This window comes from Vipera berus, assembly GCF_964194415.1.
Source record: "Vipera berus genome assembly, chromosome: 6".
Classification (NCBI taxonomy): Eukaryota; Metazoa; Chordata; class Lepidosauria; order Squamata; family Viperidae; genus Vipera; species Vipera berus.
The window spans coordinates 89445724-89468223 of NC_138208.1; the positions used below are offsets into that span (position 1 = coordinate 89445724).

General features: G+C 47.3%; 1 protein-coding gene across 1 annotated transcript in view; it reads right to left on the minus strand.

The window, feature by feature from the left end:
* Window positions 1-9428: 9428 nt before the first annotated feature.
* LOC308669798 (F-box DNA helicase 1-like) overlaps window positions 9429-22500 on the minus strand; it is a 33745-nt gene continuing 20673 nt past the window's right edge. Inside the window, exons 12-21 of the mRNA XM_081330675.1 lie at window positions 21811-21897; window positions 20371-20507; window positions 18867-18966; window positions 17958-18082; window positions 16619-16679; window positions 16320-16514; window positions 13375-13500; window positions 11995-12101; window positions 11386-11517; window positions 9429-10495 (exon numbers count right to left, since the gene is read on the minus strand). Of these exons, the coding sequence (XP_081186801.1) occupies window positions 10325-10495; window positions 11386-11517; window positions 11995-12101; window positions 13375-13500; window positions 16320-16514; window positions 16619-16679; window positions 17958-18082; window positions 18867-18966; window positions 20371-20507; window positions 21811-21897 (1241 nt within the window). The 3' untranslated portion in view covers window positions 9429-10324. The remainder of the gene's footprint in view (window positions 10496-11385; window positions 11518-11994; window positions 12102-13374; window positions 13501-16319; window positions 16515-16618; window positions 16680-17957; window positions 18083-18866; window positions 18967-20370; window positions 20508-21810; window positions 21898-22500) is intronic.

Consider the following 22500-nt stretch of genomic DNA (forward strand, 5'->3'; position numbering starts at 1 on the left):
CGTTTTAGCCTCCGGTCCCCTGATCATCTTTGCTGCTCTTCTCTGCCCTCCATTGGAAAGCCTTTTCTTGCTTGCTTTTTCTTTTTTCTTTTTTATTTTTGTTGCTTCCTGTTTCACAACTGTGGGGATTGCAATTGCTTGATTTCTGGCTATGGTGCTCAGCTAAGGAAGGAAGTTCCTTCAAGGGACAGGGAAGAAGCCTCACCGACAGGGCAGCCTCACGGCATGTGGGCAAAAACCACGCTTGCAAGTTCTGTGTGTGATTGTCAGAATCCATTTATATCACATTCATAAATGTATGTTTAAAATATTGTGACCTCCCTGGATTCTGCCATGTCTCCGAGGGGGAGAGAAGAAGAGGTTTATTCAGCCTGGCCGGAGGCTGCATTCAAAGACCAGGGGAATCCCTTTTGATCTTAGGACAAAAAATGAGGAGAAGGGAGTGGGGGATCTGCTTTGTATCTCCATTTGAATCTGAAAAGGAAGGAGGCAATAATCATAAAGACACGGAAGTTCCCTCTTTCCCACGAAAGGGTTGACACCAAGTTTAATTGATGTGGGTCTGACCAGACGGGTTTTGAGGGGAGGGGGTTGAAACGGGAACTCTTTATAAAGCATAAGTTGTAACATAATGCCAGATCCTGTCTTGTATTTCCACAACCGATCACATCCTAGTAAAACCTCCTCTTGGACAAGCCCTGGCTCCAAGAGGTCTTTATTTTCCTAAGATGTGGATTGGGGTGGGTCCGGACAGTGATCTTGCAATCACAAGCTCTCCACCGCTTCCTCCTGGCAGCGCTTCTTCGGGCGAGAAGGGGCTATATCGTTCAGAGAATCCGTTCTCCTTCCCACCTCCTGAGACTCTGAAAACACTTGTCAGGAAATTTCTCTTTAGTTCTGGATTGCTTCTCTCCTTGATTAGTTTCCATCTGTTGCTGCTATTATTATTATTATTTATGATGATGATGATGATGATGATGATGATGATGATGATGATGATGATGATGATGATGTTGGAAGGGACCTTGGAGGTCATCTACTCCAACCCCCTGCTTAGGCAGGAAACTCATTTCAGACAAACGGCTGTCCAGCCTTTGTGGCAGCCCCTGAGATATTGCAACACTGCTATCATGTCACGCCCCTCATCCTTCTCTCCATTAAACTGGACATGCCCAATTCCAGCCACCGTCCCTTGTATGTTTTAGCCTCCAGTCCCCTGATCATCTTGGTTGCTCTTCTCTGCGCTCCTTCTGGAGTCTCAACATCTTTTTTACATCGTGGTGAGCAAAACTGGATGCAGTTGTAAGGGTGAGCAGCTGCCCGAAGAATTTGAGGTTCCAAGGGGGCAAATCGGGAGGCTGAAGCGGAGGCTTCCAGCTCAAACAGAACTTTATTTGGCCAAGTGACTGTTGCTGGGTGGGACACTGTCCAACCCGCTGGCAGCTGTGTGCAGAAGTGCCACCCCCTGGTCAGTTAGGCGCCTCTATTTATATACAGGTAACAACCAATCAGAAGGTGACACTCGTTGGCACACGCAGAATGGTAACCAATCACCTTGCATTACTTTCCCGCTCTTTCCCCTGTCTCTGGGCCGGTGTCCGTGATCTTCTTGCCTTCACAAACAAATCTGAACTCTGAGGCTCAATCTGGGGCTCAATTGTGGTCCTAAGTTGGGGACTACCTTAAAGCCAAATAAAATTGGGATTCAAATGGAATCTTTGAAGGGGAAAAAAATATCTGTATGAGGTACATGAGCTCAACAGATGATGTTACCTAGTTGGGTCACGAAATGTCTGCAAGAAAACAGCCAAGCTCAGGACCCCACAGTCCTCCTCCTCCTCCTCCTCTCTGCAAACCCCACTCCCTTCTAATACTGATGATAGTTGGGTTATGAAACATCTACAGGAAAACCATCAAGTCAGAGAGCACCAAAGACCATACAGTCCACCTGCTTCCCCTCCTCCTCCTCCTCCTCCTCCTCCCTGCAAACCCCACTCCCTTGTAGCACTGATGATGTTACCTAGTTGGGTAATGCAATGTCCACAAGTCAACTGCCAAGCTCAGAGAGTACCAAGGAGGACCCCACAGTCCTCCTCCTCCTCTTCCTCTTCCTCCTCCTCCTCCTCTTCCTCCTCCTCCTCCTCCTCTTCCTCCTCCTCCTCCTCCTCCTCCTCCTCCTCCTCTTCTTCTTCTTCTTCTTCTTCTTCTTCTTCTTCTTCTTCTTCTTCTTCTTCTTCTTCTTCTTCTTCCTCCTCCTCCTCCTCCTCCTCCTCCTCCTCCTCCTCCTCCTCCTCCCTGCAAACCCCACTCCCTTCTAGCACTGATGATGTTCCCTAGTTGGGTTATGAAACATCTAGAGGAAAACCACCAAGTCAGAGAGCACCAAAGACCATACAGTCCACCTCCTTCTTCTTCCTCCTCTTTTTCTTCTCCCTCTCTTTCTTTCTCCTCCTTCTCCTTCTCCCTCTCCTTTCTCCTCCCTTCTAGCACTGATGATGTTACCTAGTTGGGTACTGCAATATCTGCAACTTAACCGCCAAGCTCAAGAGAGCACCAAGGAGGACCCCACAGTCCTCCTCCTCCTCTTCCTCCCTGCAAACCCCACTCCCCACCCCCTTTAATACCCTCTCTTCCCCTACCCCTTTAATTTCTTCTTCTCACACCCCCTTTAATATCCTCTCTTCCCCCACCCTTTAATATCCTCTTCCCTCACCCCCTTTAATATCCTCTTCCCCCACCCCTTTAATGTCTTCTTCCCCCACCCCCTTTAATATCCTCTTCCCCCACCCTTTAATATCTCCCCCCCCCTTTAATACCATCACTTCCCAAACCTGCCTGTGCACGCACAGAGGCTGAGACAGAGAAGAGCGCAGCGGTGCATTCTCACCACGCGGAGCAGCCAGGTGAGGCAAACCGGTGACATGACGAACCTCCTTGCGCGCCTGCAGAGGGTAACGCGCATGCACTCTCCTCTGCCTCAGACTCCCCGCGCACAGGAAGGTTCGGCATGTTGCCGGTTCGCCTCGCCTGGCCGCTCCGCGCGATGAGAATGCACCGCTGCCTGCCGAAACCAGGCTGGGGTCTGGGCGGCATAGCACAGATAACGGGGACTCTCATGTTGCTTGCCGCGTTTCCCCCCCCTTCCCCGGAGTCCACAGGTGTGTGAAGAGGGCAAGGGCCATTTGCTGGTCTCCTTCAGGGGATGCCTGTTTTTTCTCCCTCCTTACAAATATTTTCCCGCCACTCTGCTCTTAACGCTGTGCGGCTCTTCTCCAGCAATTTACAGTGGCCTTTCAAGCCATGGCCACCAGTGGCACAGCCACCAGCCATGCTGGCAGCATGTCCCCCTCCCCTTGTCCCTTCCTGGACACTGAGCAGGGGAGGGAAGGAAAGGACAAAGAGGGAAGGAAGGAACAATGTGAGGGAGGAAAAGAAGGAAGGGACAAAGGGAAGGAAGTGAGGGAGGGACAAAGGGAAGGAGGGAAGGAAGGGACGAAGAGGGGGAGCGAAGGACTCTCATGCTGCAACCCTTTCCCAGCTGCGTTTCTTACCTGTTTGTTGCTGCCACCTGTGTGCACACCCCGCCTGTTTTTTCTCCTCTCCTCTCTCGCCCCTCCTTTTACAATCGGTGCAGCTCCAGCTGACTCTTCCTCCTCCTCCCAAGCCTGCGCCTTTTTTCCGCCTCTCCTTCTCCTGCCCAAACTGCCTCCTTTTATAGCCTCTCCTGTCTCTGCCCCCCCTCCTCCTCCTTTCTCTTCCCCGTGTGTCAGAAGTGCTGATCCTGGGGGCTTTGCCTCGCCCCAGCCGCTCTGCAGCTCCCAAGGACTCTCTCAAGGCAAGTCCTGCGCTGCGGTGCCTTGGCTTGTTCCCTCCCCCACTACCCTGGGCTGGGCAGGGCAGGGCCGTGTACCACCTCCCACGTGCCAATGTACCACAGGTGGCACGCGTACCACCGGTTGAAAAGCCCTGGCCTATAGTATGCACCTATGGCAATGACATTTTCCCCCCTTCAGTTGACCCAAATGCATTCAAGTTTACAGTTTTCATCATTGTTGTTCTCCATTTCTGTAGCGATGTGGTTACTTCTTATAGAGCGAGCAATTCCACCTCCTCTTTTGTTTGGTCTGTTTCTTTTAAATAATTTAAATTCCTCTAGATGTGTGTTCCATGTGTGGGTTTCGTCCCACCAAGTTTCCGTAATGGCAGCAACATCGTATCTGCCCTCATTTACCTGAATTCACCCTGTTTATTGCTCATACTCGTGTATCATCTATCTATATCTGTCTATCATCTGTCATCTAAGTCTACTGTCAACGCTGCTAACATCGAATGTTCTTGCTTGACAAGAGATGAAGAAGTAGCCATTGCATATGTTAAACTTGGGTATCGCTTTAAGAGATTGGATTAAGGTTGGGAGGGGGCAAGAGGAGGATTGCACTCCTCAAGGCCATCTGAAATTAAAGAAGATAAGAGCTTGGCGGTTTTCTAATGGAAGGGAAACTGATTCTTTAAATTAATTGCAGAATGTGATTAATGACAAAATTAGAAAGGTGGAGAATTGTGTTTTAATATATTGTGCAAGGGGGCGGAGATTTCAGATTCCAGCTTCCTTCGAGCAAGCATTTGCCCGTGTATTAGGCTGAATAAAGGACTTTTAAGGTAAACAATGCCTCAGAGTCACTTGGAAAGCCCATACGTTGGAAACTTGACATCTATTAACTAGCATCTATTTATATATCTATCTTATCTATTCTATCTATGTAAATAATAATAATAATAATAATAATAATAATAATAATAATAATAATAATAATAATAATAATAATAATAATAATAATAATAATAATAATAATACTTTTATTTGTATACCACCCTTCTCCCGAAGGACTCAGGGTGGTGTGAACAGGGCAATACATGTTAAAAGACAAGAATACAAAAATTAAAAGAGATTAAACAAGATGCCCAAAAACTATGACAATAAGTTAAAATACATAAAAAGCAATAAAACCCTAACGTGTATCATTTATCATCTATATGTTTATATCTATCATCTGTCCTTCCGTCCATCCATCCATTTATCCTGTGTCTATCATCCATCTATCCTGTCTGTCTGTCTGTCTCTATCATCAATCCATATGTCAAACTCGCGACTCGTACCGTGATGGTTTTGCCATTGCCGGCAATGGGTTGGGCGCGGCTTCCGCATGACGCATCTTGCCCATGGGCCAGCAGTTTGACACCCCTGATCTTACCTTTCTGTCTGTCAGTCTATCTCTATCATCCATTCGTCTATCCCAGGGGTAGGCAACCTTGGCTCTTTTATGACTCGTGGACTTCAACTCCCAGAATTCCTGAGCCAGCCATGGAAATATTATTGAGTAAAATACGAGATTCAAATAAAATTAAGGGAATTAAAATAAGAGATCAGGATTATAGATTGAGAGCGTTTGCGGACGACCTGGTTATTACAGTAAGTCAACCGACTTACTCAGTTGTAGAGTTGATGGAGATAATAATGTTATATGGGAAAGTTTCTGGATTTACGATAAATACACAAAAAACTAAAATACTGTCTAAGAACATGACTATAGAACAAAAGGTTGTTCTAGAAGAGTTAACGGGATTTGAAATAGTTAAAAAGACTAAATATTTGGGGGTTTATTTGTCAGCTTCAAATGTGAAGTTATATAAGAATAATTATGAACTGTTATGGGCAAAAACACAAAAAGAATTAGATAATTGGAAAAAATTACAATTATCTTTACTGAGAAGAATCGCAGCAGTGAAAATGAATGTTTTGCCAAAGTTTTTATTCTTGTTTCAAATGATACCTATACTTAAAAAGGATTTAAATTTGGAGGAATGGCAAAAAGGCATTAATAAATTTGTTTGGGCAGGGAAAAAGCCACGAGTTAAATTTAAGATAATGCAAGACACGCGTGAAAGAGGTGGTCTTAAAATGCCTAATCTTAAATGATATTATGAGGCTGCTGCTTTATCATTGATAAGTGATTGGTTTAATTTAACACAAGGGAGATTATTAAATCTTGAGGGTTATGACTTGTTATTTGGCTGGCATGCATATCTATTGTATGACAAGAAGGTGGATAATGTGTTTAAGATACATATATTAAGGTATGCTATATTGCGAGTTTGGAAAAAATACAGACATAAGTTAAATGATAAGATACCAATTTGGACAATACCTAAACATGCAATAGAAAATATAAACATTGGATTTAAACATGATGAGACTACGTATAAGGAAATTTTAAGGTTAGAAAGGAATGTGTGGCAATTAAAGCCATATAATATTTTAAAAGAAGAAAAGATTGTACAAACTTGGTTCCAGTATGGGCAGTTACAGGCAAGATGGAAAGAGGATCAGAAAGTTGGCTTTTCGATAACCGATGAAAATTTGGTAAAACAAATTCGAGATCAAGGTCACGCACATATAAGAAGGATATATAACGCATTGATAGAAATTGACTCAGAAACGGAACTTGTTAAAGATTGTATGATAAAGTGGGCCCAGAATTTTCAGGAGGTTATAACAATGGATACTTGGGAAAAGATTTGGGTTAGAAATGTAAAATTTACACAGGCCCAAAACTTAAGAGAGAATTTTTATAAAATGTTTTATAGGTGGCATTTAGATCCTAAAAAACTAGCAAGTATGTACCCAAATTGTCAGCCCAAATGCTGGAGGTGTGGTTGTGAGGACGCAACGTATTTTCACATATGGTGGACTTGTAAAAAAGTCAAAGCTTTTTGGATTAAAATTTGGTGGAATATGCAAAAGATATTTAAGAAAAGGATAAAGTTTTCTCCGCAGTTGTTTTTGTTGGGTATTATTACAGATACTACTGTTATAGATACTAAATTGATGTTGAATCTAATTACGGCAGCGAGACTTTTAGTAGCGCAATATTGGAAGAAGGAAGAACTGCCGACTATAGAAGAGTGGACTTTGAAAGTTTCCAACTTGGCGGAAATGGCAAAGATTTCAGCATATTTGAAAGAACAATCGCAACAGAGATATATTGTGGAGTGGAGAAGATGGATTGAATATATTCAGAATAAATATGGGACTAAAAAGTTTCATTTAGCATTTGAATAAGTAGTGGTTTTATATGATGTATAATTAGTTATTTGTTATTTGTTAGCAATATGATGACTATGGAGAGTTAAAGTGCGACAGAATTTAATGTTTTATTTTTGGGTTGTTAGCATATTTTAGCTTATGTTTGTAATATTATACCCTGTATTCAGCTCTGGGAAGCCGGGGAGGGGGGAGGGTTGGGTAGAGGTGGGTTGGGGAGGGAGAGGTGGGTTTTTTTCTTTTTTTTATCTTAAAATGTATTGTAAAACTTTTCAATTTAAAAAAAAAAGAGCCAAGGTTGCCTACCCCTGGTCTATCCAGATTTCGCAAAAAAGGAAATGGTCATACCATTGTGACTTGCATCCATTCCCGGTTTACTGTTTTGATGGTCAGATTCATTCGTAACATAAGCAAGCGAGGTATACTTCCCACCAATGAACCAGAACAATTTTTATTAAAAACATACTAAAAAAAACAAAATGACTGCAAATATCACTTTGTTCCTGAAGAATGAATGAGAAAGTGCTAAAGAGTTATTGGAAAGACAGGGATTCATCCCGTTTTTGAAGGCACGTAAGTTAGAAAAATCACCTTCTTTTTTACCTTCATTGCAAAAACATTTTTTTTAAAAAAAGCAACACCACCTCACTTTTTAAAAAATATAATACACCCCAGGCTCCTGGCGTTCGCACAATGCTGCTGGAATGGCTTAAATGTTTAAAAACTTTACAAGATATATAAAAAAGAGCAGATTGCCTGACTTTTAGGAGCACTGGCATTGAAAGAGCCTCTCACAATTTGAAGACCTGAAAGGAACCAGAATTAAACATTTTTATGCTTCCTATTCTTCTCTCAGCGGCTGATAAATTGGCCTAAAAACTCATTTCCACCAGAGTGCAAGGAGGCCCGATCAGATAAATCGACATAGTCCTCGATTTACAACAGTTGACTTTGTGTCCACTCCAAGTTACAACGGCACTGAAAAAAAAGTGTCTCAGCACAGCTTTTCGCACTGATGACCGCTGCAGCATCCCCAGGCTCACGTGATCAAAATTGGCAGCTGGCTCATATTTATGACGGTCACAGTGTCCCTGGGGTCACGTGATCCCCTTCTGCGACCGCGGAAGTGTCTCAGGACGCTTTTCACACAGCTGCAGCATCCCCAGGCTCGCGTGATCAAAATTGGCAACTGACTCACATTGATGATGGTCCAAGTCACGTGATCCCCTTTTTGCAACTGTGGCAACCCATCGTAAATAAAAACCAATTGCCAAGCGTCCCGAATTTCAGGCACATGACCGTGGGGATGCCGCAAAAGTTGTACGTCTGAAAAACAGCCGTTGCCCTCTTTGGCTTGTCAGAAATGCCGCTGTAACTTTGAACGGTCACTAAACACCATCCATTGTACGCCGGAGGACTACCTGTGTTGCAGGCTAACACTGCCCACTGCAAGCAGTTCGATCCTGAAGGAGCGCAACAGGGTATGTAAACCGCTTAGGGGGGGGGCTGCAAAGCGGTAGACGAGGGCGATTCGGAAACAAACCTCCGTTTGGTTGTCCATGAAAGATGAGTATCAGACAGAACTTTTATTATACAAGTTAGAAAACCATATGACATGACATGACTTTTTGACATAATGGCCATTCCAGTTGAGGTGCTTGCAAGTTAATGTCTTGCAAGGTTTGACATCCCTTCGTAGTCGTCGCTCGGTGCCAAATCTGGGCTATGGGAGGGGTGGGGGTGATCCAAAACATCCCATCGGAATCGCTTCAAAAGTCCTTGGGGGCGTCGAGCGGTGTGCGGGTGAGCATTATGGTACTTACCTTTAAAGCCCTACATGGCTTAGGCCCGGGATACCTGCAGGACCGTCTGCTACCGGGGACGACTTCCCATCGCCCAGTGCGCTCACACAGAGAGGGCCTCCTCAGGGTGCCGTCGGCCAGACAATGTCGGCTGGCGACCCCCAGGGGGAGGGCCTTCTCTGTGGGAGCACCAGCCCTTTGGAACCAGCTTCCCCTTGAGCTCCGGATGGCCCCGGACCTCCGGTCCTTTCGCCGCGACCTCAAAACTTTTCTCTTCCATCAGGCTGACCTGGATTGATGATGGGTTTTTAAATATGTTTTAATTTTTAACTGTAGTTAATTTATTTTGGGGCTGTTATTTAATTCGTTTTTTAATTTTTGTACTGCTGTTTTTTATTGTTGTAAGCCGCCCTGAGTCCTTTGGGAGATAGGGCGGCATATAAGTCCCAAAAATAAATAAATAAATAAATAAATAAATAAATAATGGTGAACCAACACCACACCGGAAGTGGTGCCATCGAAAATCCGGCCAAGTGTGAAGATGCCAAAGGAGTAGGCACGGCTAATGAAGTTCATGGGGCGTGGTTGGACCATCAATTCAGACATCTACTGTGAAATGTAATGGAAGCTCAGGTGAGCCATCCATAACAAGCATCGGGGCAAGCTGACTTCCGGTGTGGTGCTGGCCCACGGTAATGCTCGCCCGCACACCGCTAGACGCACCCAAGAACTTTTGAAGCAGCCCCGTTGGGATGTTTTGGATCATACCCCCATAGCCCAGATTTGGCACCGAGCAACAACTACTAAGAAATGTAATGCTGTCGTTCTCTAATGTGTATAATAAAAGTTCTGTATCTGTGTCTGTCACTGATAACTAAACGGAGGTTTGTTTCCGAATTGCCCTCGTATAAGTCTACTATTGCTAAGTCGGAAGGAAGGAAGGAAGGAAGGAAGGAAGGAAGGAAGGAAGGAAGGAAGGAAGGAAGGAAGGAAGGAAGGGACTGTGGTGGTGCAGTGGTTAGAATGCAGTATTGCAGGCTAATTCTGCCGACTGCCAGCAGCTTGACCCAGATTGTTGAGGACAAGATGCTAACTCTGTAAACTGCTTAACAGAGGGCTGTAAAGTGCTGTAAAGCGATATATAAGTCTAGGTGCTATTGCTTTTGATATGATGGCAGATGTTGGAACTTTCAGCCAAGGGAACCACCAGCTGTGGTTGTTAATGGTGCAAAATATTCAGCAAGACAACTGTACAGCAAAACAACTGTGTAGAAATGTGGCCGGACTTTTCTGCACATTCCTTATCCAGGCACCACAGCTCCATCACTCCCACATCAAAAAGAACAACTTCCTATCTACATTCTTTGCTTCTTTTTTTCTTGAAAAATACCCCAGTGCAATTTTTTTTTTTGGTAAGAACTCAAAGGTCTTCGAGGAGGTGGCGAACCGCGGGTGGAACCTCAATGACTTCTGGGGGACAGGCGGCATCCTGCACCATCGTGGAAGATCCCGCGAGCTGTGCAATGGGGCCGAGGGTCCCCGCGGCACAAAAGGGACAAAGTAATCCCTCGGGGATTTCGGTGCCGTCCGTCTGCCAGAAAAAGGTGGAGAGAAAAAAAGAAAACAATCAGGTTAGCTGCAGGACTGAGAAAGTCTCTATCCACCCGTGTTTGTGGGATGTGGAGGTGGAGGAGGGCTGTGGGGTCCTTGCTGCTCTCTGAGCTTGGTGGTTTCACTGCAGACATTTCATGACCCAACTAGGGAACATTATCAGTGATGGAAGGGAGGTGGGTCTGTGGAGTAGAGGAGTGGGGAGGAGGAGAACTGTGGGGTCCTTGGCGCTCTCTGAGCTCGGCTGTTTCCTTGCAGACGTTTCATGACCCAACTAGGTAACATCATCAGGCTAGAAAAGAGTGGGGTTTGTGGGGAGGAGGAGGAGGAGAAACAGGAGGGGTAGGAAGACTGTGGGGCCCTTGGTGCTCTTTAAGCTTGGTGGTTTCACTGCAGACATTTCATGACCCAACTAGGGAACATTATCAGTGATGGAAGGGAGTGGGATGTGTAGCGAGGAGGAGGAGGAGGAGGAGGAGGAGGAGGAGGAGAACAGTGGGATCCTTGGTGCTTTCTGAGCTTGGCTGTTTTCTTGCAGATGTTTCATGACTCAACTAGGTAACATCATCAGGCTAGAAAAGAGTGGGGTTTGTGGGGAGGAGGAGGAGGAGGAGGAGGAGGAGGAGAAAGAGGAGGGGGAGGAAGAGGAGGACTGTGGGGCCCTTGGTGCTCTCTAAGCTTGGTGACCAGAAACACATGTTTTAGTCTCCAGGCCGTTGACCGTCTTAAGTCGCTCTTCGTTGCACTTTCCCCAAAGGCTCAACATCTTTTCTGTAATGCAGTGACCCAAACTGGATGCAGCATTCCAGGTGTGGCCTTACTAGATTATAGTATTGCTGAGCTGGTCACTTCCTAAAAGGAGATACGTACGTAAACAAACTTCATCCTTTTCGGGATTAGGAAAGAATCCGCCGGGATGGCGTTGAAGCAGCCGTGCTCCGAACAGCGAAGCGATGTCGTTTCAGGCACTTTGTCGGCTAGTTCAAACCGTACATAGTATTCCTTGGGGGGGGGGGAGAAAATCAGAAGCTTTTAGCCAGCTAGGAAAAAGAGGGGCTCCTTAGCATTGGCACACAAGCAAGTCCTTGACTTACGATCACAATGGGAGTTCAAAATTTCCCTTGCTAGGTGAGATAGCTCCCAAGTGAATTTTTGGCCCATTTTACAGTCTTTCTCGCCACCGTTGCTAAGCGAATCATTGCATTTGTTAAAAGCTAGTGACCCGTTCGTTAAGTGAATCTGGCTTCCCCGTAGATTTGGCTTGTCGGAAGGTCGCAAAAGGGGGGAATCAGGTGACCCCGGGACGCGGCGACCGTCGCAAATATGAGCCAGTTGCCAAGCGTCTGAGTTTTGATCATGTGACCACAGGGACGCTGCAACGGTCGTTTTTTTTTCAGTGCCATCATAACTTTGAACAGTCACTAAAGGAAAAAGTTGCAAGTCGAGGACTGCCTTTTCTGTGAAATGGCTTTGGCTCACCTTGGCAAATTTTAGGATGTCAGCGAGAAATCTGGGCAGGATGAGACGCTTCTTGGCTCGCGTGACAGCGACGTACAGCAAGTTCCACTCATCTTCCGGGACGGCTTCTGGCGAGAGATTTAAGGAAAGAGGAAAGGAGGGGAAAAGGGAGTTCAATGGGAACGGCTTATTTCTTTGAGCAAATCCGCTCCAAACACACACCGGAACTCTTGAGCGCTGAGTGGTGCCCTGTCCCAGCCACCAACCATTGTTGACTAGACATTGCTATCAGGGATTAACTAAAAAAAGGAGGGAGGGAGGGAGGGGACTGGGTAGATGGATGGAAAGAAAGAAGATGAAAGAAAGGAGAAGGGAGGGAGGGAGGGTGGAAGGAAAGAAGGAAGAATAGAGATAGGAGGGGAGGAAAGAAGGAAAGGGAAGGGAGGGAAAGAGGCAGGGAAGGAAGGAAGGAAGGAAGGAAGGAAGGAAGGAATGAAGGAAGGAAGGACTGTGGTGGTGCAGTGGTTAGAATGCAGTATTGCAGGCTGAGTTTGCCCAGGGAAGGGAAGGATTGATATTGTTGTGATTCAATGTCAGCCTGTGATACCGGCAGCCAGGGCTTTTTTTGTCATAGAATGCTCAGAACGGAGTTCCGGCACCTTTTTTGAATGGAACCTTGTAGGGTAGGCAAGGCAAGGTTGTATGACATGTGTGAGTTCTGGCACCTTTTTCTTTTACAAAAAAGCACTGCCGGCAGCTGAGTCTGATGATTCTGAAGAGGAGGAGGAGGAGGGGTTTGGAGAGCCTTCGGTGTTGGAGGGAGGCTCTGATGCACTGCAGGACTCTCAGCCTGGCCCCTCCAGTCGTGTTCCTCATGAGGCTCAGCTGGGTGAGGAGGAGGGGTCAGACTCAGAGGAGTCACAGCTGAATCTATTCAGGGACGCTTGGAGCAGGAGGCAATCCAGCAGAGCAGAACAGAGAAAGGCAATGAGGCAACTCGGTGAGAGGAGGAGAAGGCAATGAGAAGCCACGCCTTGGGACTGCTGATAAAAGGGGAAGTTGTGGGAGGTGCTGGTTGCTGAAGGCAACTGTTTGAAGATCTTCTGCTAGAGTCCTGGTCTGTTATTCCTATTTAACTCTTCTTTGAACTTTTGGTTTAACTCTTGTTTGAACTTTTGATTTCTTTGTAAATAAATTTTGTTGGGCTTTTCCAGCCTGTTGACTATAAAAAGGGGTTGTCCCTGACATTCAAACAGGGCCGGTCGTAGGCTGGAACAGAACAGAAGGCAGGGAAGGATCGAAAATGATAGAGATGGAGGGATGAAGGAAGGAAAGAAGGAAGGAACATGACAGAGAAGAAAGAAAAGGAAGGAAGGGAGAGAGGGAGGGAATTATGCTCACCAGGTGGGGACCGAGGCATCCTTCCAAGGTAGGGCCAGGTATACGGGATGCTGGCAAAGTCCCCAGCAACTTGGACCGTGTCGAATTCCAGCCCCTTGGCCTTGTGCACAGTGCCTAGGATGTAGTCTGAAACACACAGGGGAGAAGCAGTGAGGTCCATAGCAGAACATGTCCCACTTAACTACGTTGCGAGTTACACAGTGGCAATATGATCTTCCCTTCTATTCTTTTCACGAGCAGCAGAGATCTGGAAGGCAGGCAGGCCTGGACACCTTCTCCCTTCTCCGACGGAGAAGCTCCGCAGATGCTCGGAATAAGGTTGCTTCCAATCCCGCCAGACCCCAAAGTCTGAAAGAAAAGCGGACTTCCACCAGCCACACGGGGACCTGGCGTCAGGGCTGAGCAGAGGTGCAGTGGCTGCCTTGGTGCTCTCTTGAGCTTAGCGGTGGACTTGGGGACATTGCGTTACCCAACTAGGGAACGCCATCAGTGCTAGAAGGGAGAGGGGTTTGCAGAGAGGAGGAGGAGGAGGAGGGGTGAGGGGCAGGAGGAGGAGGAGGAGGACTCTCTGACCTTGGGGGTTGACCTGCGGACATTGCATTACCCAATTAGGTAACACCCTCAGTGCTAGAAGGGAGTGGGGTTTGCGAGGAGGAGGAGGAGGAGGACTGTGGGGTCCTCCTTGGTGCTCTCTGAGCTTGGTTTTCTTGCAGACGTTTCATGAGCCAACTAGGTAACATCATCAGTGCTTGAAGGGAGTGGAGTTTGTGGAGGAATGGGGGAGGAAGAGGAGGAGGAGGAGGAGGAGGAGGAGGAGGAGGACTGTGGCGTCCTTGGTGTTGAGTTGGTTGCTTTCTTGCAGACATTTCATGACCGAAGTAGGTAACATCATCAGTGCTACAAGGGAGAGGTCTTTGGAAAATGGAGGAGGAGGAGGAGGAGGACTGTGGGGTCCTTTTTGTTTTCCTCCAAAGATCCCATTTGAACCCCAATTTTTCCTGGCTTTGACGTTCAGAGAGCAACCATCCAAGTAGAGGTTCAAATGAGGAATTAGCCTGGGCCCCCAATGTAAACACAGGGGGGTGAGATTTGACTCTGCACCCCCGCACCCCAAACCCCAAATGTCCCTGAGCCTTTTCTAAACTTTCCGACACAAAAGCTGCCACTCTCGAAAGCTTTCCTGTACACGTAGTCCTCAACTTACGACACAACTGAGTTCAACATTTCCATTGCTAAGCTACACAGCTGTCAGTGCAAGTTCTGCTTCATTTTTACAACCTTTCTTAACGGCTGTTAAGCGAATCGCTGCAGTGGTTAAGTTAGTCACACGGCTGTTCAGTGAATCCGGCTCCCCCCCTCCCCCCCGTTGACTTTGCTTGTCGGAAGGTCACAAAAGGGGATGACGTGACCCCCCGGGACACTGTGACCGTCACAAACACGAGTCAGTTGCCAAGCCTCCACATTCTGACCACGGAGGACGCTTGCAAGGGTCGTGAGTGTGAAAAACGGTCATCAGACAGGCTTGTTTTTTTTTTACTGCAGTGGTAACTTTGGACGGTCAGTAAATGAACTGTCATAAAGTCGAGGACTCCCTGTTGTGCTGCCACCATGTGGCTGTGTGGAGAAATCACAATGTGGGCAGTCAGACCCTCCTACCCTATGATGTATTTCATCTTCCCTCCCCTTTCTGGGAGGGACTTCCTCCTCCTTTGTCCCTAGAGAGTCCATTCTCTTTTAGCCTGAAGACATGGGGTAACTTGCAGACTCAATATGCAGTTCCTGTGAATACTACCATTTTCTAACCTTAGAGATACCTTGGAAATATCTTGGAAATGCTGTACAAAGGTCATCTGAATGCATCCACCTACTATATTCAACTTTACCTGCAATAAAGGTATTTCTATATGATAAAAGGTATCTCTACGAGTTCAAAACTATCTGGAGAGATCTGTTAATGTTAATGATATCTGTTTATATAGACCATAGAGGTCTTATCAAGAGATTAATTAAAGTACAACAGCTTCGCCGAGGACTACCTGTGTTACAGGCTAACACTGCCCACTGCAAGCAGTTCGATCCTGAAGGAGCGCAACAGGGTATGTAAACCGCTTGGGGGGGCTGCAAAGCGGTAGACGAGGGCGATTCGGAAACAAACCTCCGTTTGGTTGTCCATGAAAGATACTCACAGACAGAACTTTTATTATACAAGTTAGAAAACCATATGACATGACATGACTTTTTGACATAATGGCCATTCCAGTTGAGGCGCTTGCAAGTTAACGTCTTGCAAGGTTTGACATCCCTTCGTAGTTGTCGCTCGGCGCCAAATCTGGGCTATGGGAGGGGTGGGGGTGATCTAAAACATCCCATCGGAATCGCTTCAAAAGTCCTTGGGGGCGTCGAGCGGTGTGCGGGCGAGCATTATGGTGAACCAACACCACACCGGAAGTGGTGCCATTGAAAATCCCGCCAAGTGTGAAGATGCCAAAGGAGTAGGCACGGCTAATGAAGTTCATGGGGCGTGGTTCCTGTGAATACTACCATTTTCTAACCTTAGAGATACCTTGGAAATATCTTGGAAATGCTGTACAAAGGTCATCTGAATGCATCCACCTACTATATTCAACTTTACCTGCAATAAAGGTATTTCTATATGATAAAAGGTATCTCTACGAGTTCAAAACTATCTGGAGAGATCTGTTAATGTTAATGATATCTGTTTATATAGACCATAGAGGTCTTATCAAGAGATTAATTAAAGTACAACAGCTTCGATCCAGAATAGTTAGAAAATGGTAGTATTCCCAGGAACTGCATAATGAGTCTGCAAGTTACCCCATGTCTTCAGGCTAAACTCTCTAATACCTGTATTATAGCAGATGATAATAAAGGAGCTGGTTTGAATGCTCCACGTGTGGATCTGTTTGTTTGCACGTGATAGTTACCTGCTTTTTTGGGAGCCGAGACATGGCATCGGGATATTTTCTCCACCAGCTCCGGGATACGATCCCGATATTTCTCCACAATTGCAATTTTGATTTCCAGCTGTTTGTCTTCTGCTTTGTCAGCATAATCCTTGATGCTGGCAAAGCCCTTCTCAACCCATTTATTGATGAAGGGATCCTTTATCTCGAGTTTCACTGAGAAGATCAAAACAAGAGAGATTTTTTTTCCCTTTTCAAGATCCTATTAAGGATTGTACCTCTACACAACTTGGGCATCACCGGCTGAAAAAAAAACTCACATTCCGGATGAAGGAGCTTCCAGAGATCGTGAATCTTCTCGAGGCCAAAGGCCTTCAGTCCCTGATGAAAATAGGACAAGAAGAAATATCAAGGAGAGCCCCGTGAGATGGGACTTGTAGTCCGAGGCACAGTTGTTAATTATATGCCCTCCCTTTGGGGCCCCTTAAGGCCCTCCAAACGGGCACGATGCATCGGCAGAATTCGCTGGTTTCGCGACACATCCCTCAACAAAGCAGCCTTACAATATTTGAAGGGCTGCCCCAAAGAGGAGGGAAAGGAAATGAGGGAATGGAGCGGGGGGGGGGGAAGAGGAGGACGGAGGAAAAGAAGGGAGGGAGGGAGGGAAGGAAGGAGGACTGTGGGGTCCTTGGTACCATCTGAGCTTGGTGGTTTTCTTGCAGACGTTTCATGACCCAAGTAGGAATCATCATGAGTGCTAGAAGGGAGGAGGAGGAGGAGGAGGAGGAGGAGGAGGAGGGGAAGGAAGGAAGGAAGGAAGGAAGGAAGGAAGGAAGGAAGGAAGGAAGGAAGGAAGGAAAGGAGAAGAACTGAGGGGTCCTTGTTGCTCTCTGAGCTGGGTGGTTTTCTTGCAGACGTTTCATGACCCAAGTAGGAATCATCATGAGTGCTAGAAGGGAGGAGGTGGAGGAGGAGAAGGAAGGAAGGAAGGAAGGAAGGAAGGAAGGAAGGAAGGAAGGAAGGAAGGAAAGGAGAAGAACTGAGGGGTCCTTGTTGCTCTCTGAGCTGGGTGGTTTTCTTGCAGACGTTTCATGACCCAAGTAGGAATCATCATGAGTGCTAGAAGGGAGGAGGTGGAGGAGGAGAAGGAAGGAAGGAAGGAAGGAAGGAAGGAAGGAAGGAAGGAAGGAAGGAAGGAAGGAAGGAAGGAAGGAAGGAAAGACAAGAAGGACTGTGGGGTCCTTGGTGCTCTCTGAGCTGGGTGGTTTTCTTGCAGACGTTTCATGACCCAAGTAGGAATCATCATGAGTGCTAGAAGGGAAGGGAAGGGAAGGGAAGGGAAGGGAAGGGAAGGGAAGGGAAGGGAAGGAAAGGAAAGGAAAGGAAAGGAAAGGAAAGGAAAGGAAAGGAAAGGAAAGGAAAGGAAAGGAAAGGAAAGGAAAGGAAAGGAAAGGAAAGGAAAGGAAAGGAAAGGAAAGGAAAGGAAAGGAAAGGAAAGGAAAGGAGGAAGGAAGGGAGGAAGGAAGGGCTGAAGGCAATGGGGAGGGAGGGAGGAAGAAAGAAGGGAAGAAGAAAGAAAAGAGGAGAGAAAGAAGGAAAAGAGGGAGGGAGGGAGGGAAGAACCCCTACTGCATTCTTCCTGTCTCTTCTCGCACTCACTCCAAGGAAGTGTATCTGAGCAGGTGCGTCTCCACTGGTAAGGTTCACAGCATCCTCAAAGACAGTTTTGTTGGTCCGGGATAAGCGGGCCACCTGCCCCTCCACGCCGGCCCCTCTGACGTCACCTGTCGCAAAGAGAGCACCGCCTCAGTCCCGCTTGGCCAGACTCACCTGGAGCCACAAAAGGACGACTGGCTTAAAACAGGGCTTTTCAACCAGTGGCACGGGTACCACCTGTGGTACATTGGCACCTGGCAGGTGGTACGCGACCATCCTAGGAAAGTGGTAGCGGGGGAGGGGAATGAGCTGAACCGGCGGCAGCACCGCACAAGCCTGAGCGAGAGACGGATGGAACTGCAGGGCTGTCAGGGCTCAGCGGAAGCGCCAGGATCGGCGCCAGGATCCAGCTGGAGCTCGGCGCTGATCCTGGCGCTTCTGAGCCCAGAAGAAGCGCCGATCAGCTGGAACGTTGCAGCATCTCCAGGGTCTTGTGATTTACATTCAGATGCTTGGCAAGTGATTCATATTTATGACGGTCGTGTGAAGGGACCAAAACCTGCTGCAGCCACCCAGCAGAGGGGGGAGGGGAATAAAAACCAAACACCCCCACCCCCACTGCCTATCCTCAACAGAAATGCTCACAACAACGAAAACCTCAGACAGGGAATGCAGGTGTCTTGCTCGGCTGTGGCTTGGGGGGGCACTTTTTTCAGGGCCATTGTAACTTGGAACAGTCACTAAGCGAACTGTTGTAAGTTGAGGACTACCTGCACTTCATCACTTTTTTTTTTTTTTGCTCATCAAGTTTTCGACCCCTTGCTAGGCGACTGGTGGTACTCGGATGTTGCCATATGCTAAAAGTGGTACAATGGGTGAAAAGGTTGAAAAGCCCTGGCTTCAAAGACTCACTTTCCTCCTTGTTCCCCACCAGCATTTTCTTCCGGACTTTCTTGGAGACATCCAGAATGGTCGCGCCAACGTAAGCGATTTCGAAGCCAAAGCGAAAACTCTGCGGAAGGGGAAAATGGAAACAGAATCCACCAATGATGCAAAAACTGTGCAATTTGCTAATCTTTCTTCCCCCTTAAGCTATGGCTGGCTAGCTTTTGTGCCCATAGTGGGACTAGAACTCACCGTCTTCTAGTGATTGGCCCAAAGTCACCCAACCAGCTCTCTAGATCAGGGGTCTTCAAACTTGGCCCTTTTATGACTTGTGGACTTCAACTCCCAGAATTCCTCAGCCAGCATGCCTGGCTGAGGAATTCTGGGAGTTGAAGTCCACAAGTCATAAAAGGGCCAGGTTTGAAGACCCCTGCTCTAGATTAAGACAGGATTAGACTTCAATGTCTCCTGGTGATTGGCCCAGAGTCACCCAGTGACTTTCAAGCCTAAGGCGGGACTAGAACTCACTGCCTCCCGGTGATTGGCCCAGAGTCACCCAGCAGGCTTTCATGCCTAAGGTGGGACTAGAACTCACAGTCTCCTGGTGATTGGCCCAGAGTCACCCAGCAGGCTTTCATGCCTAAGGCGGGACTAGAACTCACTGTCACCTGGTGATTGGCTCAGAGTCACCCCAGCAGGCTTTCCTGGCTAAGGCGGGACTAGAACTCCCAGTTTCCCACTTTCTAGCCTGGTGCTTTATCCATTAGGCCACACCTTCCCTAATGACAGCTTCCTCTGAAAATATGTCTTCCTGTTTCAGCCAGTTCTGGAATTCCAGTTTGCTGACTGCGTTAAGGAGGCTGATTGGTCCATAGTTGCCATGGTGAGATAGCTTTCGATTGGAACTGGAGGGGACCCACAACAAGACCCATGAGTTGCTAAGAGCTGAATCTTCTGGCTCTTCAATCTACAGCTAACCCACACCTCAAAGTCTACGGAGATTCACCGTCATCCAGGTCATGGCAAGTAGACTTCCTTGTTTTTCTTTGAAGAGGTTTTGCTTCTCATCCAAAAAGCTTCCTCAGCTCTGACTGGATGGCGGGGAATGGAAGGATTTATACTCCTCGAAGAGAGTTGGTCATTTGCATTCATTTAGAGGGTCGTTGAGGCCACCTGGAAGCTTACCTGTGTCCTCAGGGTCACCCGAGTGGTGCAAGTGGGTGTGGAGTCTTGGAACTGCTGAAAGGGCTGGGACACCCATTTGCACCACTCGGGTGACCCTGGGGACAGAGACAAACCTCCAGGTGGCCTCAACGACTCTCTAAATGAATGCAAATGACCAGCGGTCTGCAAGGAGTATAAATCCTTCCATTCCCCGCCATCCAGTCAAGAGCTGAGGAAGCTTCTGGGATGCGAAGCGAAACGTCTTCAAGAAAAACAAGACAGTCCAGTTGCCTCATGGAAAAGTATCTTTGAGACCATAACCCCAAGTCAAACATCTCAGCTAGCCTGCCGTGCTGCCTAGGTTTACCTGTGTCAGGTAGAAAATGCGGCTGTAGGGCACATCAGAAAGTGTGTTGACAGCACCCCGGAAGGTGTAGATCTGCTGGTGTGGGTCTCCCACCAAGATGACACCACACGGTTGCGAGCGGACAATGGCCATAACAGCTACAGAAAGAAAAACAGAGGTCATTAGAAGCTTGATAGATCACTGTTTCTCAACCTTGGCAAGTTGAAGATATGTGGACTTCAAATCCCAGAATTCCCCAGCCTGCCTGCTTTAAGAGGGGTGGACTTCAACTCCCAGAATTAGCTAGCCAGCATGCTTTAAGAATGGTGGACTTCAACTCCCAGAATCCTCCAGCCAGCATGCTTTAAGATGGGCGGACCTCAACTCCCAGAATTCCCCAACCAGCATGATTTAAGATGGGTGGACTTCAACTCCCAGAATCCTCCAGCCAGCATGCTTTAAGATAGGAGGGCTTCAACTCCCAGAATTTCCCAGCCTGCCTGCTTTAAGAATGGTGGACTTCAACTCCCAGAATCCTCCAGCCAGCATGCTTTAAGATAGGAGGACTCCCAGAATTTCCCAGCCTGCCTGCTTTAAGAATGGTGGACTTCAACTCCCAGAATTCCCCAGCCGACATTCTTTAAGAATGGTGGACTTCAACTCCCAGAATCCTCCAGCCAGCATGCTTTAAGATGGGCGGACTTCAACTCCCAGAATTCCCCAACCAGCATGATTTAAGATGGGTGGACTTCAACTCCCAGAATCCTCCAGCCAGCATGCTTTAAGATAGGGCTTCAACTCCCAGAATTTCCCAGCCTGCCTGCTTTAAGAATGGTGGACTTCAACTCCCAGAATCCTCCAGCCAGCATGCTTTAAGATAAGAGGACTCCCAGAATTTCCCAGCCTGCCTGCTTTAAGAATGGTGGACTTCAACTCCCAGAATCCTCCAGCCAGCCGGCCACTTGTCTCCTCTGCAAAGGGATCTTAAGAATTATTTCTCTGTGACACCAAAAAAGACCAATCCAACCCTTGACAGGCAGTCCTCGGCTTACGACCCCAAAATTTCAGTTGCTAAGCGAGACGACCGCAATGTGAATTTTGCCCCATTTCACAACCTTTTTCGCCACAGCTGTTAAGCGAATCACTGCAGTTGTTAAGTTTAGCAACACGGTCGTTAAGTGAAACTGGCTTCCCCATGGACTTTGCTTGTCAGAAGGTCGCAAAAGGGGATCACGTGACACACATACCCGGGACACTGCGACCGTCATAAATATGAATCAGTTGCCAAGCGTCCCAGTTTTGATCAGGTGAACATGGGGAGGCTACAACGGCCGTGAGGAAAAATGAACGTGTCCCTTTTTTCAGAGCTGACGTAAGGTCAAATGGTCACTAAGCGAAATGTCGCAGGTCGAGGACTACCTGTACTTGGAAAACTGAACCCAGAAGCTACACCTCACTCACCGGGGGTGCAATCTTGGGCCTCATCCACCAAGATGACATCGTAGTCGGAAAGCGAAGGCTTCTGGAGTTGCCAAAGCTTCAAGTAACCTAAAAGACGTAAGACCGATGCTTAAAATCAACTTCAGGGCACAATAAAGCAACAGTTGTGGCTTTGCGATCGTGAACTCCTGTGTTACAACAGAAACAGAGTCCACTATTTAAAAAGGAAGGATGATGTTATATTTTCTTTTAAAACAGGGTTTCCCAAGCTTGGTCACTTAAAGGTGTGTGGACTTCAATTCCCATCATGCTGGCTGGGAAATTCCCGAGAATTGAAGTCCACAAGTCTTAAACTGGCCAAGAACAGGACTAGAAGTCACCGTCTCCTGGTGATTGGCCCAAAGTCACCCAGCCAGATTGCATTCCTAAGGTGGGACTAGAACTCTCCGTCTCCTGGTGATGGGCCCAAAGTCACCAGCTGGTTTTCATACTTTAAGACAACACTAGAACTCACCATCTCCTGGTGATTGGCCCAAAGTCACCCAGCCGGATTGCATTCCCAAGGTGGAACGAGAACTCATCCTCTCCCGGTGATTGGCCCAAAGTCACCCAGCTGGCTTTCACACATAAGGTGAGACTAGAACTCACTGTTTCCTGGTGATGGGCCCAAAGTCACCAGCTGGTTTTCATACTTTAAGACAACACTAGAAC